The 14890-nt window shown below is 34.9% G+C and overlaps 2 protein-coding genes across 8 annotated transcripts in view; one reads left to right on the top strand and one right to left on the bottom strand.

Moving 5' to 3' along the window:
* Mctp (multiple C2 domain and transmembrane region protein) overlaps positions 1-3621 on the top strand; it is an 81552-nt gene extending 77931 nt beyond the window's left edge. For all 6 annotated transcript variants that reach the window (XM_043016389.2, XM_086541665.1, XM_086541664.1 and 3 more), the window contains one exon: positions 165-3621. In XM_043016389.2, the coding sequence (XP_042872323.1) occupies positions 165-245 (81 nt within the window). In that variant the 3' untranslated portion in view covers positions 246-3621. The remainder of the gene's footprint in view (positions 1-164) is intronic.
* On the bottom strand, positions 2810-13433 carry LOC122253374 (mitochondrial mRNA pseudouridine synthase RPUSD3). Of its 2 annotated transcripts, none has more exons than XM_086541666.1 (8): positions 13305-13433; positions 10632-10826; positions 9670-9775; positions 8582-8783; positions 6553-6748; positions 6332-6448; positions 5874-6032; positions 2810-4310 (listed from the first exon to the last, which is right to left on the bottom strand). In XM_086541666.1, the coding sequence occupies exons 2-8, from the start codon at positions 10812-10814 to the stop codon at positions 4080-4082; spliced, it is 1194 nt and encodes a 397-aa protein (XP_086397792.1). In that variant the 5' UTR covers positions 10815-10826; positions 13305-13433; the 3' UTR covers positions 2810-4079. The 2 variants fall into 2 exon arrangements, with proteins under 2 accessions (XP_086397792.1, XP_086397793.1); XM_086541667.1 differs by having other exon boundaries at positions 13316-13339.
* Positions 13434-14890: the final 1457 nt, after the last annotated feature.

The following is a 14890-nucleotide window of genomic DNA, read 5'->3' as shown; positions in this document are numbered from 1 at the left end:
TATGTATGTATGTATGTATGTATGTATGTATGTATGTATGTATGTATGTATGTATGTATGTATGTATAACCTGTACCAGAATTACAAAATAATATAGTAGGAAGTTTTAGATTGAGTGTTTTATATCATATAATTATATATTAAAAATTTCTGTTCACTTCCAGCGGGATTGCCGTGAGTTACGCCCAATACCTCAAAGTCACGATGAGAAGAGAAGAGATCAGAGGAAAAAGAAGGTGGCGTAGTTCCTGTATCAGGGACGGATAATTTATATAATACTTTTTTTTCCAGGAAAGCAAAAATAAAAGGAGTGATGTGTCTTTAACACAGAGATGCTGGTTTTCTCTTGAAGTAATGTGAATCAATAATCAAATATGATGATTGAAAGCAACGACAATTTCTTTCAATTTAGAGACCCTTTAAATACCTAGGACACTGTTCAAATATCATTACATACTAGATAGCATAAGTGATGTGAAAGGAGATTTTTAAAAATCAAATTAGTCAAGGCAGTAGCTGAATCATGTAGGGAAAGCATTTAATCACAGCATCATCATGTTGAGACATAGAGCTGGAATATATCCAGAGTAACTGCCAGATCTGTTAGAAAACTAGATCTTTTTTTCAAGAATTACAGCTATTGTGTACAAGAGAATTTCTAGGCTAGAATTCAAACATTCTTAAAGAATCTGTTGTCATCAGCATGAAAAGAATCCAAGGCATGTGCATTTGTATGATTGTATTTAAACTGTTGTTGTTGTTGTTGTTGAGAGTCTTTCATACGTCTTTGTATTGCCATTTTCGTAAAAGTTTTTGCAGAGATTTGTAGGAAATAATTTTACAGTGACAATTGAATGATACTTAATTGTGAAGAAAACTATTGACTGATTTCCTCTCAACTTACGTATTTTCAGTGTCTGCATAATATGCATATCTTGTTATTCAAAGTTCATGATGAATAATATATCAACCTTAAGCATGATAAGCTGCATAAGTCCCATATGAGGTATACCTTGGATTTCTCTCTAGTTTAAAACTTGTTGCCAGGTATATGGGGAACTAGTCTGTAAATAAGCCATTTGTAAAAAAAAAGTAGAAGTAGATTTCTTTACTTTAACTTTTTGTTCCTATTTTTTTTTTGAGAGAATTAGTAAAATTATTTTTTTTATACATTTTGAGGGCTTGGAAGTGCTGCTTAAAGTGCCCCTCTCTCACCGGATACATTCTGACTAAATAATTAATCACCACAAAATATCAACTCTTAAAACGGTGTTAATTATGACTATTACAGGTAGATGTGAGGGAGGCTCATATGTATGTACTTGAGACATATAAAAATACAAATTTACACATGCACAAAAAAAGGATTTTTTGGTGATTCTACATAGAAGCAGAGCACACTTTACTGACATGTTGAATCTGCCTGGTTTTAATTACAATATATTTTATGTATATATGTATACACTTTTGCCCCCAAGTGGTGCTCTTATATTATTCACATTCCCAGCCATTGATCATATATTGTTTTGTCAATGTTTTGCCCAGATTTTGTACCTAAATTGCTTACACTACACATTATCATCCAGACATCCAAACAATTTGAGAGTTAAGAGCTTCTGTCTCGTGCAGTGTCCTTGTGCAGCAAAGACGTACTAAATATTTCCTCCTTTTTAAAGAAAAAGTTCTGTGTGTGAGGTATAGTTAATGCAGATATGCAGAGAATATACCCATGAAGTTCTGGATTGTGTTGTGGAATTAAGAGTATTAGCTCATGGTTTGTTAATACCTAAAGGTGTCTGATAGTTTACACAAATGGAAAATGATATTTTAAATTTGTGTTCTACAGTACTTTAATCTGACACTCCACCAACAAATGTGGCAAATAAATCTGATCACCAGTATTTTATCTTGTAAACTTTGTGTAGCTATAAGGAATACCATCTTATCGAACAAATATGGTAAAACAAAAAATATAGAGCACACAGTTGCATCCAAATACAGCATTTACATGTTAGTGTATTTGTTTGACTGATCTAGTCAGTGTAAAATATTATTTTCATACTGCAGTGTGGTTTAAGTTACAATGTTTATAGTCACTATCCTATGATACTGCTTTTATTGAAATTGGGTTTAGTGTACTATCAAATGAAAGCAGAGTTGGATAAAAGATATTTTGAAGTATCATGTCCGGCATCAGAAACCTTGTTAATTATTATGGTGAGGGGTTTGGGTGTTTTAGCATAATCGTTTTTACAATAAAATTTCAGTGTTGTCATTCTGACATTTTACCTGTGATACACAAGGTTGTTAGGGTATCAGGTGCATTTCTTTTTATATTCATCATTAAAATATAAATACCTATCAGTAAATTTTAAATCATGTATATTATTGGTAAAATGAATGCCCATTATTGACCAAGAAAAATATGAAACAAGTGATAAGTTTCTAGTTACAAACTCATGAATTTCTTGCCAGTATAAAATATCTATATCTGTGATTGGTAATAAGTAATTGTGATCTCCCACTTTTATACTATGTAGAAGATTAATGTAAACAAAAAAGATATTAAACACACTTCCACTATCACACAGGTAACAATTGGCTCCATATTCAGTTAAATGCATTAATACTTATTACAGGCAAGCCTTGTTTAAAAAGTCAGTTTGTAACTGGGAATCATTTTGTTGGTTTGATCTGATATATTTCTGTTACAATTTGCCAATATCTGTATTGAACTTTCTCTTGTTTATACATGATATATATATTCTACCAAATATTTAGGTGTGATGGTTTATTTTTGGAATTGGAATAAGAGTAAAAGGTATGAAATGGAAGACCTTGTCTTCTTCAGCAGTAGGAGCTTGTGATTTGTGAAGTAAGAGAAGAGATGACATGGTTCTTGTAATGGTGGCAGTATTGTAAAGTAAAGTGAAGGATTTTAACTGTGGCATTAAATTGAATTGTATGTTTTTTGCACACTTCTACATGCTTGAGAAAAATGTATTTGCATTACACAATATACTGAAATCAGTAAACTGATATTAACTCCTTATGAAAATAAGTTTAATTGGAAAACAAATTGTAAATTCAATAACTAATGCTCTTCCTGTTTATCAAATTGCCATAGGGTTAGAAATTTTATCAATATACATACAAATATTTTCAAGGCCTGAAGTGCTTTGAAATGCTTTGTCTCTATATGGGTATCATATTCCAACAATGCTATAATACAGTCAGGCCCTCTGTTTTCTCTTTCCCTTCCTCGGTATCCATGGGCTTGTAAACTTTCTAACAGAAAAGTAAAAAGAAACGGAAATAGCCAATTGATCAATTTAAATTTACTTTAAAAAGTGTCATAATATAATAACCTTTCTAGACATTGGCTATAGAAATTTCAAATAAAAAGAAAAACATTCAGCACTATTGAAATGCAACTAACAACCCATGGATTACTCTTGTGCATGACTTCCTCCACTGTGTTGTCCTCACTCCATCCATGCGGTGATATGATACGTGTTAGTCTGTTCGTCAACACCGATACCAATTGGTGCCACTGATAATAAACAGTTGTTTCATGTTCTATTTGATTATCTTAAACTTTAAATAAATATCTTTTATATGGATATTGTTTTATTTCCTAAGAAAAATATTTACATTTATACAAATATTCAAACAAAATAACATTAGGCAACAATAAATGTACAATGTGTGTTTCATAAAAATAAAAAAAGAACTTATTAATTCAATGATGCCTGGTAGCATGTAATACAGTCCATGGCAAAGGTGGAACTCAATTCTAGATGGCTTCTTTTCCTGCTGTGACAAAGGAGGCTACTTTATGTTCTACACTCCATGTAAGCAGAGTTTTATGGCTCTGATTATGCTAGTTCTGAAGCTACTGTCTTCCAAAGTTGGGCCAAACTTTTCATTGAGGAAACAAATATCCACTTGTCTAGAATCAGAGACAAGGTGGGGAAACACCATCCCAACACACTGCAATTCAACCTTGTAGAAGCAGCCAGCACACTCAACTTTTTCCCAGTGTCAAAGGGTTAATATCTCTTCAAATAAAAGTAATTTCAAGAGCTTTCCTCCACAACATCCTGTTCAGTTTCCTCGTCTGTGGCCATGAGTCCAAGCTGTCTACATGTCCACATAAAATGGTCAGGTGGAGGAGCTGTAATTACCAGGTCAGAATTGTCCTTTGCGAAGCGGAATAGTCGTAGCTTTGAGAGGTGCAAGTGACAGGGTATCATCTCTACTGCTTTGTCAGGTAGATTCAACTTTGAGAAAGTATCATCTGGTAAAGGCTGTAAATACAAAAAGAAAAAAAAATAATGATAATAAAACTTTGTGAGAGTAGCCACATTCTTCTACCTAAATAATGGCTTGCTATTAAAATTTCAATATGAATGCAAACTGATTCTACTGAGTATGCATGCACTATCCACTTGGATTTCTTCCACAAAGATGTCCTCACAAGCGCTTAGTCACCAAAGAGTTAATTACTAAGCTACTAAAAGTTTAGGGACTTTGATGTTTATAACTTATTAACCCATTGCGTACGGGTGTCATGACATACATGACGTAGGAGCTTTGGCCTGACGACGGGCGTCATGACGTACATGACGTTCGGGGATTTTGGAATACTATGCTATTTTATTGTGCTATGAAAAAGGAATGAGTGATGATGGCTACTGCAGTCATAATTACTATAATTACCGTAATATCGTGCTAGCTTAACCCTCTCGTGACGGGTGGTACAACACTGTACCGCGCATATTAGGCCTGTTCACTGGGGACGCGATATGGTGTCGGTTATTTAACTGATTTAGGCCTATGCGTTCGAGAGCCCCGGCATTGTGACATGCAAGGCTGGAATGCCCCCGTCGTGAATGGGTTAACGTCCAAAACCTAGATGGCATCACTTTTTCCTAGCACCAGTAGGAGAGAGAGCCTTGAATGGCACCCATCCACGGTCTCTAGCAAGCACTGTCTCTATAGAGCAATGGCACACACTAAGTTGATGAACCCTTGCTCAAAACTACCGCCGATGAAGGATGTGCAGGCAGAACGAGAAGAGGAAGGTGACTCAATCCATACCCAGTCTAAAATGTGCTCCTGTGCCAATATGGATGCCTTTCACTGTGGCATTCACAGTCACAAGCACAGGTTTCATTCCTCTGCCCTACCTCTTCTTGTTATCTTTATTGCAGAGGGTTATATGTTTCGTATTCGTTCATGACAGCACAAAAATACGAAAAAATAAAGTTGCCTTTTGTCCTCCCATAAAATGGCAATACTTCTATCACATTGAGTATAAAGAAAATAATGAGCTAATATGGATAATATACTACAATTTTAGTCAACTGCAGCACTGATAGAGCCCGTCATATGGCACATATAAGTCTCTAAACTCAATAAAACAAAAAAATAAAACACAAAAACCGCTCTAGTTTTACAATGAATGACTGAAAGAGAGTGGGATGATTCAAATTATATTGCTTCAAGCGGTCTCTCTCTAAAATAAAACCTATCCTGGAGGTTGGGCAAGCAAATTTATCTCCGTCTGCAATGGGTTAATACTGTTTATGTAATAACAATAATAATAATTACATTGATGAAAATTTGAGGGGTAAACAGTCAGGTAGGCCTACTATGTGACTCCTTGGTGACTCGGCACCTTTGTAGCCATCTTAGTGTAAAAATATATAGTGAAACAAATGCATATTGGAGAGTGCATGTCTACATTGTAAATGGATTGAAGTGTTTTCTGCAATACAAAATGCACATTGATATCAATCTTTTGAAAAGTACAATGAAAAGAAACTTTTCAAATATTTTCAAAATGGATACAATGATATATGCCTTACCTGTGGGGCATAAGATGTGAGATTCTGCACATTGACAAGCAACTTTTTCCCTTTCATTGTTTTTACTCTTCCTCCATAAAGATGGTCTCCTAAGATTGGGCTGTAACTGTATGCTAGCCACACTCTAAGGAAATGGTTCTTGGTGAGATGAACATTAACCTGTTCATATGAAAAAATAAATACTCATTATATATTTGTTAAAATAAAAGCCAAAACATAAAAAGGAGCAAAATGTACCCAAAATACTAACATATAAATAAATTACATTACAGTCTACCATATGTACCAATTTTTTATTAAAAGCATGAAATATTATTATATTATTAACTTAATTAATTGCCAAATAAAGGAGTGGACCAGATCATAAAACAATACTAAATTCTAAAAATATTTCATATATATCAACATCAAACAAAAAGCCTCATTTACCAGTTCTGCAAATAACAAAGGATTCTTACCTCAACAAGGGACATGTCTAAAGCTCTATTGAAGACTCTGGTTACATGTTCTACAACAGCCAGTTTTGTTTTACCTTTCTTGATGTCACTTTTAGTATATTCTTTCTTGATCACAGGCTATGGAAGGCAAAAGAAATTTAAATATAACAGCTGTATCTTTAAAACAGTGATTGTTAAAGATAAACAGTAACCAAAACACAGAAAAACATAGAAATGCTCACCACTTGCCCTGTGTTTGGAACATACTCGAGGCCAATGGGAACCCTCCGTGCAACTGTCACAGGTTTTGGCATGCCACATGTAACGGCCCAGTAAGTCATGTGGGGCTTCTGTAATGTTTGCGAAGATCTAAAACACTTCCTGACCTTTTCTGTGACACTAGGATCGGTACTCAGGAGAATTAGGCCACTGCTCCACCTAGAGGGAAAGTCAACAAACATTTGAAGTGCCGAAAGCAGATATGGTAAGTGTGTGGGAAATTTCAGTCATCTTATCCTATATCATGGTTATAGGGAATGAGGCCTAAGGGGAAAAGAGAAAAAGGAGGAGGGGAATGGAGGGACAGTGACAGAGATACAGACAGATTGAAAGATAGAGACTTGAAAAGAATCAGAAGCAGAGAGGAAACAGATTCAGGGACCTAACAGAAGCAGAGATTAAACAGATTCAGGGAGCTAACAGAAGCAAAGAGGAAACAGATTCAGGAAGCTAACAGAAGCAGAGATTAAACAGATTCAGGGAGCTAACAGAAGCAAAGAGGAAACAGATTCAGGAAGCTAACAGAAGCAGAGATTAAACAGATTCAGGGAGCTAACAGAAGCAAAGAGGAAACAGATTCAGGAAGCTAACAGAAGCAGAGAGGAAACAGTAGCAGAGAGTTAACAGAGACAGGGAATTAACAGAAGCAGAGAGGAAACAGAGAAAGGGAAGAAATAGAAGCAGAGAGAAAACAGAGACAGGGAGGAAATAGAAGCAGAGGGGAAACAGATTCAGGGAGGAAACAGGAGCAGAGAGGAAGCAGAAGCAGAGAGGAAACATAGACAAGGATGAAACAGAAGCAGAGAGGAAACAGAGACAGGGAGGTAACAAAAGCAGAGAGGAAACAGAGACAGGGTGTTAACACAAGCAGAGAGGAAACAGACATAAACAGAAGTAAAAAGCAGACACAGACATGGGGAAAAAAGAGACAGGAAGGAGACAAAAGACAGGGAGGAAACAAGAGACAGACAGATAGAGACACAGAGACAGAAGCAGATAGGAGAGAGAGACAAAGACAGAAGCAGAGAAGAAACAGAGACAGGGAGGAAACAGAAGCATAGAAGAAACAGATACAGGGTAGAAATAGAGACAGGGAGGAACAAGAGACAGACAGATAGAGACACAGAGACAGAAGCAAAGAGGAAACAGATTCAGGGAGGAGACAGAGAAACAGAGACAGAGACAGAGACAGGGAGGAAACAGAAGCAGAGAAGAAACAAAGACAGGGAGGAAACAGAAGCTCAGAAGAAACAGAGACAGGGTAGAGACAGATAAAGACACAGAGACAGAAGCAGAGAGGAAACAGATTCAGGGAGGAGACAAAGACAATGACAGGCAGAGAGGATAGTGAGACAGAGATAGAAGCAGAGAGGAGAGAGATACAGAGACAGAAGCAGAGAGGAAACAGATTCAGGGAGGAGACATAGACAGAGACAGAAGCAGAGAGGAGAGAGAGATAGATTGAAGCAGAGATGAGAGTGAGACAGAGACAGAAGCAGAGAGGAGAGAGAGAAGCAGAGAAGAAACAGAGACAAGGAGTAAACAGGAGCAGAGAAGAAATAGAGATAGGGAGGAAACAGAGACAGGGTAGAGATAGAGACAGGGAGGAAACAAGTCAGACAGATAGAAACACAGAGACAGAAGCAGAGAGGAAACAGATTCAGGGAGGAGACAGACACAGAAGCAGAGAAGAAACAGAGACAGGGAAGAGATAGAGATAGAGAGGAAACAGAGACAAAGAGACAGAGAGATACAGACAGAAGCAAAAACAGAGAGGAACCAGAGAGAGGAAACAGAGAAGGAAACAGAGACAGGGAAGAAACAAAGACAGAAGCAGAGAGGAGACATAGACAGAGACAGAAGCAGAGAGGAGACAGAGACAGAGAGGAAACAGAAGCAGAGAGAAGACAGAGGTGAGACAAGGGAGAAAGAGAAAAAAAAGAGAGAGCAAGAGAGAGAAAAAAAAACAGTGAAAAAGAATTCAAAATTAACCTTTCTGTTGATTTAATGACTTCAAGATGATCAACATTATAGAGATCCTTCAAAATAGGAATGGTGCTCTCTATCGATGGTACATGGTCTGGCACTCCTCCACTGGCTAAGGTTTGAACAATGGTGAGGCTCCCTTCCTTGGTCCTCGGATGATCACTCACTTGGGAAATGCCATAGGGTTTACACAGGGCAATAAGGCCGTCTGAAAAGTAAGTGAACAAATAAATAAATGTGTAAATAAATAAATACATTTCAGCTCTGTATTCATTGTGCTAAATGGAGAAATAATGTAGAATGGGAAGGAGTGGCTTGCATTGTGGAAATATTCTCATTCATGCCTATTTTTATATATAAAGTGTGTAATCACATTCTTTATCATGTGTAAATACAATTCATTTTTTTGCAAAGATACCAAATTATATGGGCTCAGGTTTTATCCCTTTATATCTGGAATTTACTTGCATCTCACCTTGAGAGAAAGTATTCTGAACAGGGATGCTAATTCATACTGTTTCATACCTCAGCAATAGAAAACATTTGCATTCCTGGGTAAAGTAGGAAGATTTCTTTGTGCTGGTCAAAATGAGATAACTCTTTTTATTTATATCTAAGACATTGCTAACTGGCCACTGTACCATGTTGAAATGATGAAAATGTCCTTTTGGGAAAACTAAAGACTAGATTTGTATATTAGCCTTGTGAATGGAGTGTGTGAATGCCTTCTTTTTGGTTGGTAAATGATAATGGTAAATTTTGTTATATTTCATATATCAAACTTGGAAGTTATTATTCTGTTAATATAGCTATTTCTAATTGTGATAGGCTTACCAACGCCATTTGAAAAAAATAAAGATGAAATATACCATTTCCCCATATATATATCTTTTAAAAAATTATATATTACAAAATGGAAAAAGTATTTTTCAAGCTTGAAAAAGGCTATCAAAAAAAAAGTCTACACACAAAATAACTAATAAAGATCATATCGTTAACCACATATTATCAGACATTTTTGCATATGAGGAGGAAGAGCAGGAAGACAATAAACAGGACAATTATATAAAGAAAAAAGGGAGAAAAACACATACCATCATTATAGACTTCACTGCCTTTCAAATGTACAGCTAAGTCCCTCTTACTCTGCCAAGGATAAAGTTTCCTGAAGACATGCATCTTCATAGTGTCCTCTTTGTCCTGCAATAAGAGTTCTAATGTTGAATGTTGACCAAAAAACTCAAGAATATAAAAAGGGTAATGCCAATAAAAGTTCAATTACAACTTTTAAATTAATCAACATATATTCCTAACACTCTAATATTAATCTACATCAAATATCTGAAGCACTGAAGTTTAAAGCTGAAATACATCCACTGAAATCTATATAATTAAATTAAATGTAAAAAAAAATATATATATATGTACAATTATATATATACATATATATATTATTATTATTCATCTTCTTTGTCCTTTTCTTTCTTTCTTTCTAAATTTAAACCAATATAAAAAATAGACATATCATAATCTAATATGACTAACAGTTCTGAATATATTAATCCTCCTATATAGTATCCTACTAATGCTTCCTTGCCGTAACATTAGGAATTGTATAATATATATAACTTGTGCTTTCTACTTGATAAAAAATATATTGAGCACATATGATAACAGCTGAACTAGATGATATAGTAAGATATCTTTAAGTGATGACACACACACATGCCAATGCCTGCTGCCCTTGAGTGGTGCTGGTCTAACTTAACTGGTCACTTAACTGGTAATTGTTTTTCTCAGTCAACTCATATCCTTCATGTGTTACACCTAAAGAAAGCTTCCCATGCAGGCCACGAGAACAGTGCATACTCATCAAGCACACACACACAGTCTATGATTATTCTCACATTGGAGAGATCCAATGCAAAAAGAACTCTCTGATCTTCTCATTCATACACCTGAGGCTGTAATTCTACTTGCTGTGTTTATGTTTATTGCATCTGCATTCTTATGTTCCCTTAACTACATGTACCACAAAGCAACAAGATATTCTTACCTCCAGCAAGCGCTTTCTCAAAGTCCTTCGTTCATTTTTGTCTAGACCAAAATCGCCCGTAGGATACTTCGGCTGTTTTTTCTTAAATGACGGTTTGGAAGCAGTGGCCATGTGCTGTGAGGCAATCCATCTGCCTTCTACTGAGAGCCTTGCATAAAGATTTTTTGTACAGCAGCAAAACATCTTGGCAATATCCTGTAAATAAACAAGACATAACTTTTCTTGTTCATAGAAAAGAAAGAAATACATACAAAAAAGGAAGAAAAATAAATTTTGTGTAATAAGAGCATACTTATCCAAATGTATATTCTGTATACATATGCATACATATGCATTTGAAGTCCTGCACACATAAAGACAAAAATGGAAGCTACAGCATAGCCAAAGCTACATATTATGAAGAATTTCTAATTACATTGAACATAATGAAAAGTTTTCCAATAATAATAACAATAACCATAATCTGATACTGGCTCTATGTCCCCAAAATAGAGAAGCATTGCAATGAAGAAAGAAATATAATAATCTGCAGAAAGTAAAGGTAAGGCCACAAATACTTATCAAAGGCTATGCTCACATTCTGTGATGGCGTGGCCACTAACCTTTGCACTCCGACAAAGTATAAAAAACAACTCTACTCTGTTTATTCTACCAAGATAGAACTTGTAACTTTCCTTAGAGATTTATTGCCAAAAAAGGAACCAAAGCCTAATCTCTATCTTCCCAAATATATGTGTTGGAAGTTTGTTGACCTTGCAAGAGCACAGAACATGAAGTTCATGATGTAGTTATGTGGTCTTACTATAAATAACTTTCGATATCTTACAATATGCCCAATGTTTTCCACTACCTAGTAATAAAGGACAAACAGATCAATAGATAAATTTCAGACCCTGACGTTATGATGATTTAATAAATATTCTTCTAACCATGACATTCCATATTAACACTTGGTGTAAAACTTTACATAAAACTACATAGAATTTTTTTCTTTCTTTTAACTGTTCCTTGCTTGAGGTAATTGTTATACTGAATCATATACGGTAAACTTTCCATGTTACTAAATACCATAAAAGTGGTATCATTGGATTCCTTTCAACCTCTAGTATTCGTATATAGTGGATATAATACACGATTCCACCCCTGTACCCCACAATCTGGGTCCCCCTTTTTTAAGGCACTTTATGATACCTCATGCTACTTCAGGCTATATTTCGTATGCAAAATCTGAACCCAATTACCTACCTAATTTTACCTAGGGCATTTCATGCAACAAACCTTGTGCAAAATACCTCAATAACCACCATCCTCGGTCTGAAATTCAAACATGGTTGCATTTACGTATTTACGGCTACTGACAAGCTGTGGACTGGAAACCTTCAATGAATTACCTGCATACGCTGTTATGTTCTCTCAATAAATGGCACAATATTCCGGGTTGTTTACAATATAATTATAGAGTGGCCTCTATTGAGTGGTCATTATTATATTCTGAGGAATATATGAGACATAGTCTAAGTTGCTGTCATCATGGCACAGTGTATGGGTTATTCATCGTCTACAGAACTAATTATGTATCATAAGTATCATGAAGTGCCCTGAATAGGGAGGGTCCAAGGGGGGGATAGGTAATTGGGTTAAGATTTTGCATATGAAATATGCCCCAAAGGAGCATGAAGCGCCTTAAAAAGGGGGGGATCCAGGGGGGGCAAAAACCACCCTTGTCTAGGGATAATAGGTAAATTTGGATAAAGACGCAACCAACCTTCTGGGTACAACATTATATTTTTCGGGTAGATTTCATTGTGCTTTGCAGTTATGATATTCATTTCTTCCAGAAACCTTTCCTTTCTGACTTTCACCCCCCCTCCCCCCAAATGTCCGCATTGACACGGTACTGAACGATTTAATGCAGGAGATTTAAACATATTTTTTGGTATCAAATCCTAACTCCAAACCTAGCCTAGATTTTATGATAGCCCTAGCCAAGGGGGGCGAGGGCAGTACATGCGCAGAGTCGATATTTTTCAGTTTTCAGTTCGTCAGTGTAGTGGAAACATTTCCCTTTACATATTTTTTAATCAATTGCAAATTAATATACCTCGCTTATTTTACATTTTGGAAGAGAAGAGTTTAATGGTGTTACGTCATTATTAAAACTACATCATGCCATAAGGTTAGTTTTTTACTACATTTGGTTGTCTCTTTATCCAATTATACCAGCAAAGTTAGGTAGGTAAATGGGTTAAGATTTTCATACGAAATATGCCCAGAATTCATATTTTACCCCACAATTTCCCTGATCTACTTCATGAGCTCCCCGCCCAGATTGTGTGGCATAGGGGCGGAATCGCAGGTAAAGTTGACTTTAGATGGGTAGTACAGAGTGAGAGGAACCCATCGATACCAATTTTGTGGTATTTAGTAACGCGGCGCTATTCGGAAAATTTTCCTTATATATAAGTACTTGTTCACCTCATACCTTCAACCGTAATTACATTTGCAAATGCAAATGCCTTCAATAAAGATAATGACAACGTTATCACTACCATTTAACACTTCCTACAGTAATACCTATAAAATATTAATGAAAAACACACTATTCCACTCATTTGATTTATTGATATATTATACTCTTCAATCACATCAGTAACAATGATAGATAATACAAACCCAGAACGAACAACGTGATTGCACAGCCGAGGGAAGTGTCTGTTTGTTTACATGTGCTGCCGGCTGTCTAGTTCCGTTTATTATATTTGAACAGTGGGTGGTATATTAAGAATCAAAATGTTTTCTTTATACATAAATTATACATATATACAAATTAAACTATCATATATATCTCTGGTCTAACATAATACTGGTAAATAAGAACCCAAATACAATATAACATCTAGAACTTTTTAAAAAATCTAATCTACAAAACTAACAACGCGAGCATTTGAGCACACACACACACACACACACACACACACACACACACACACACACACACACATATATATATATATATATATATATATATATATATATATATATATATATATATATATATATTATATATATATGTATGTATAAATATATATATATATATGAATATATATATATATATATATATATATATATATATATATTATATAATATATAAATATATAAATATAAATATATATATAAATATATATTTATTTACATATATATAATATATATTATATATATAATATATATATATATATATATATATATATATTATATTATATATATATATATATATATAATATATATATATATATATATATATATATATATATATATATATATATATATATATATATATGCATAGTGTGCATAGGGCTCAAGGCCCTGCCTTTTTTCTCTTCATATCAAAAGTACCTTTCCGATCAAAACCGGGGAAGAAAATTGGCCTGTTCGTCAAGAGACCACTTCTTCAGCTGGGCCCCTACCCTTCTGAATGGTTGTGCACCTCACTGAGAGAGTTGATTTCGAGATTAGGTATTTGAATAGCAAAAGGCGATTTAATTATTATCATCTGAAACATTCAAACAAACATTATGTATTCTGCCGTCTCTCATTCATGATAAATACTGTTTCTGCATTAATTATATAATGTGACTGACACGTGTGTTACCGTATCTTGTCCCAATTAAGTTGTTTCAGTTGTTAAATCACAATTGCATTAAACATTATTTATTGTTCATAAATGTTCAGAGAGTGTAGCTGTTCATAGTGTTTCTGAAGGTCTTACGAGGGTAGACTTAAATAAATTCTCAGGAAATGTCTTAAAAATACTTTCGATTTTTTGAAAGCAAGATTCAAGGATAATTGAGCATTTAGTAGTTTTCAGTTTTATGAATTTCAGAGGTCAGTGGGTATTGTTGGTCATTACATATTTTCTTTGTTCATTTGATTTTTCTTTTTTGCACACTTTGAGAAAAGAATATTATCCCCTCATTGGCTTATATCAGCGCTTCCCAATCTTTTCAGACCTCACACCCCTCCATTGTTACCATTTACTGATAAGTCCATGCATCACATTTTCATAACATTGACGCGACTCAAATATTTACTGGTAATTATTTCTGAAGTATTATAACTGATTGATATCATTATTATTATAGGCTTATTCTATTTTATTCTTGTCTGATTTACATGTCACGAAATCATCCAAGATCTGAGGTGTATACAGATTTGGTCAATTCCGTTAGATTTCATCCAGCAGTTGCGAGTTTTGTATAGGT

Source organism: Penaeus japonicus, unplaced genomic scaffold, assembly GCF_977035675.1.
Source record: "Penaeus japonicus unplaced genomic scaffold, GWHDUDI00000001_assembly GWHDUDI00000011, whole genome shotgun sequence".
Lineage (NCBI taxonomy): Eukaryota > Metazoa > Arthropoda > Malacostraca > Decapoda > Penaeidae > Penaeus > Penaeus japonicus.
This window is presented reverse-complemented; position numbering and strand designations above follow the sequence as displayed.

Bases quoted from the DNA above. Each gene is read 5' to 3' on its own strand.
- LOC122253374 (XM_086541666.1), bottom strand. From the start codon at position 10,814: ATGTTTTGCTGCTGTACAAAAAATCTTTATGCAAGGCTCTCAGTAGAA. The intron at 8,784-9,669 runs GTATGTGTTTTT...CTTACTTTTCAG, and splicing joins CAGTGAAGTCTATAATGATG to ACGGCCTTATTGCCCTGTGT. The intron at 6,749-8,581 runs GTTAATTTTGAA...CTTTCCCTCTAG, and splicing joins GTCATTAAATCAACAGAAAG to GTGGAGCAGTGGCCTAATTC.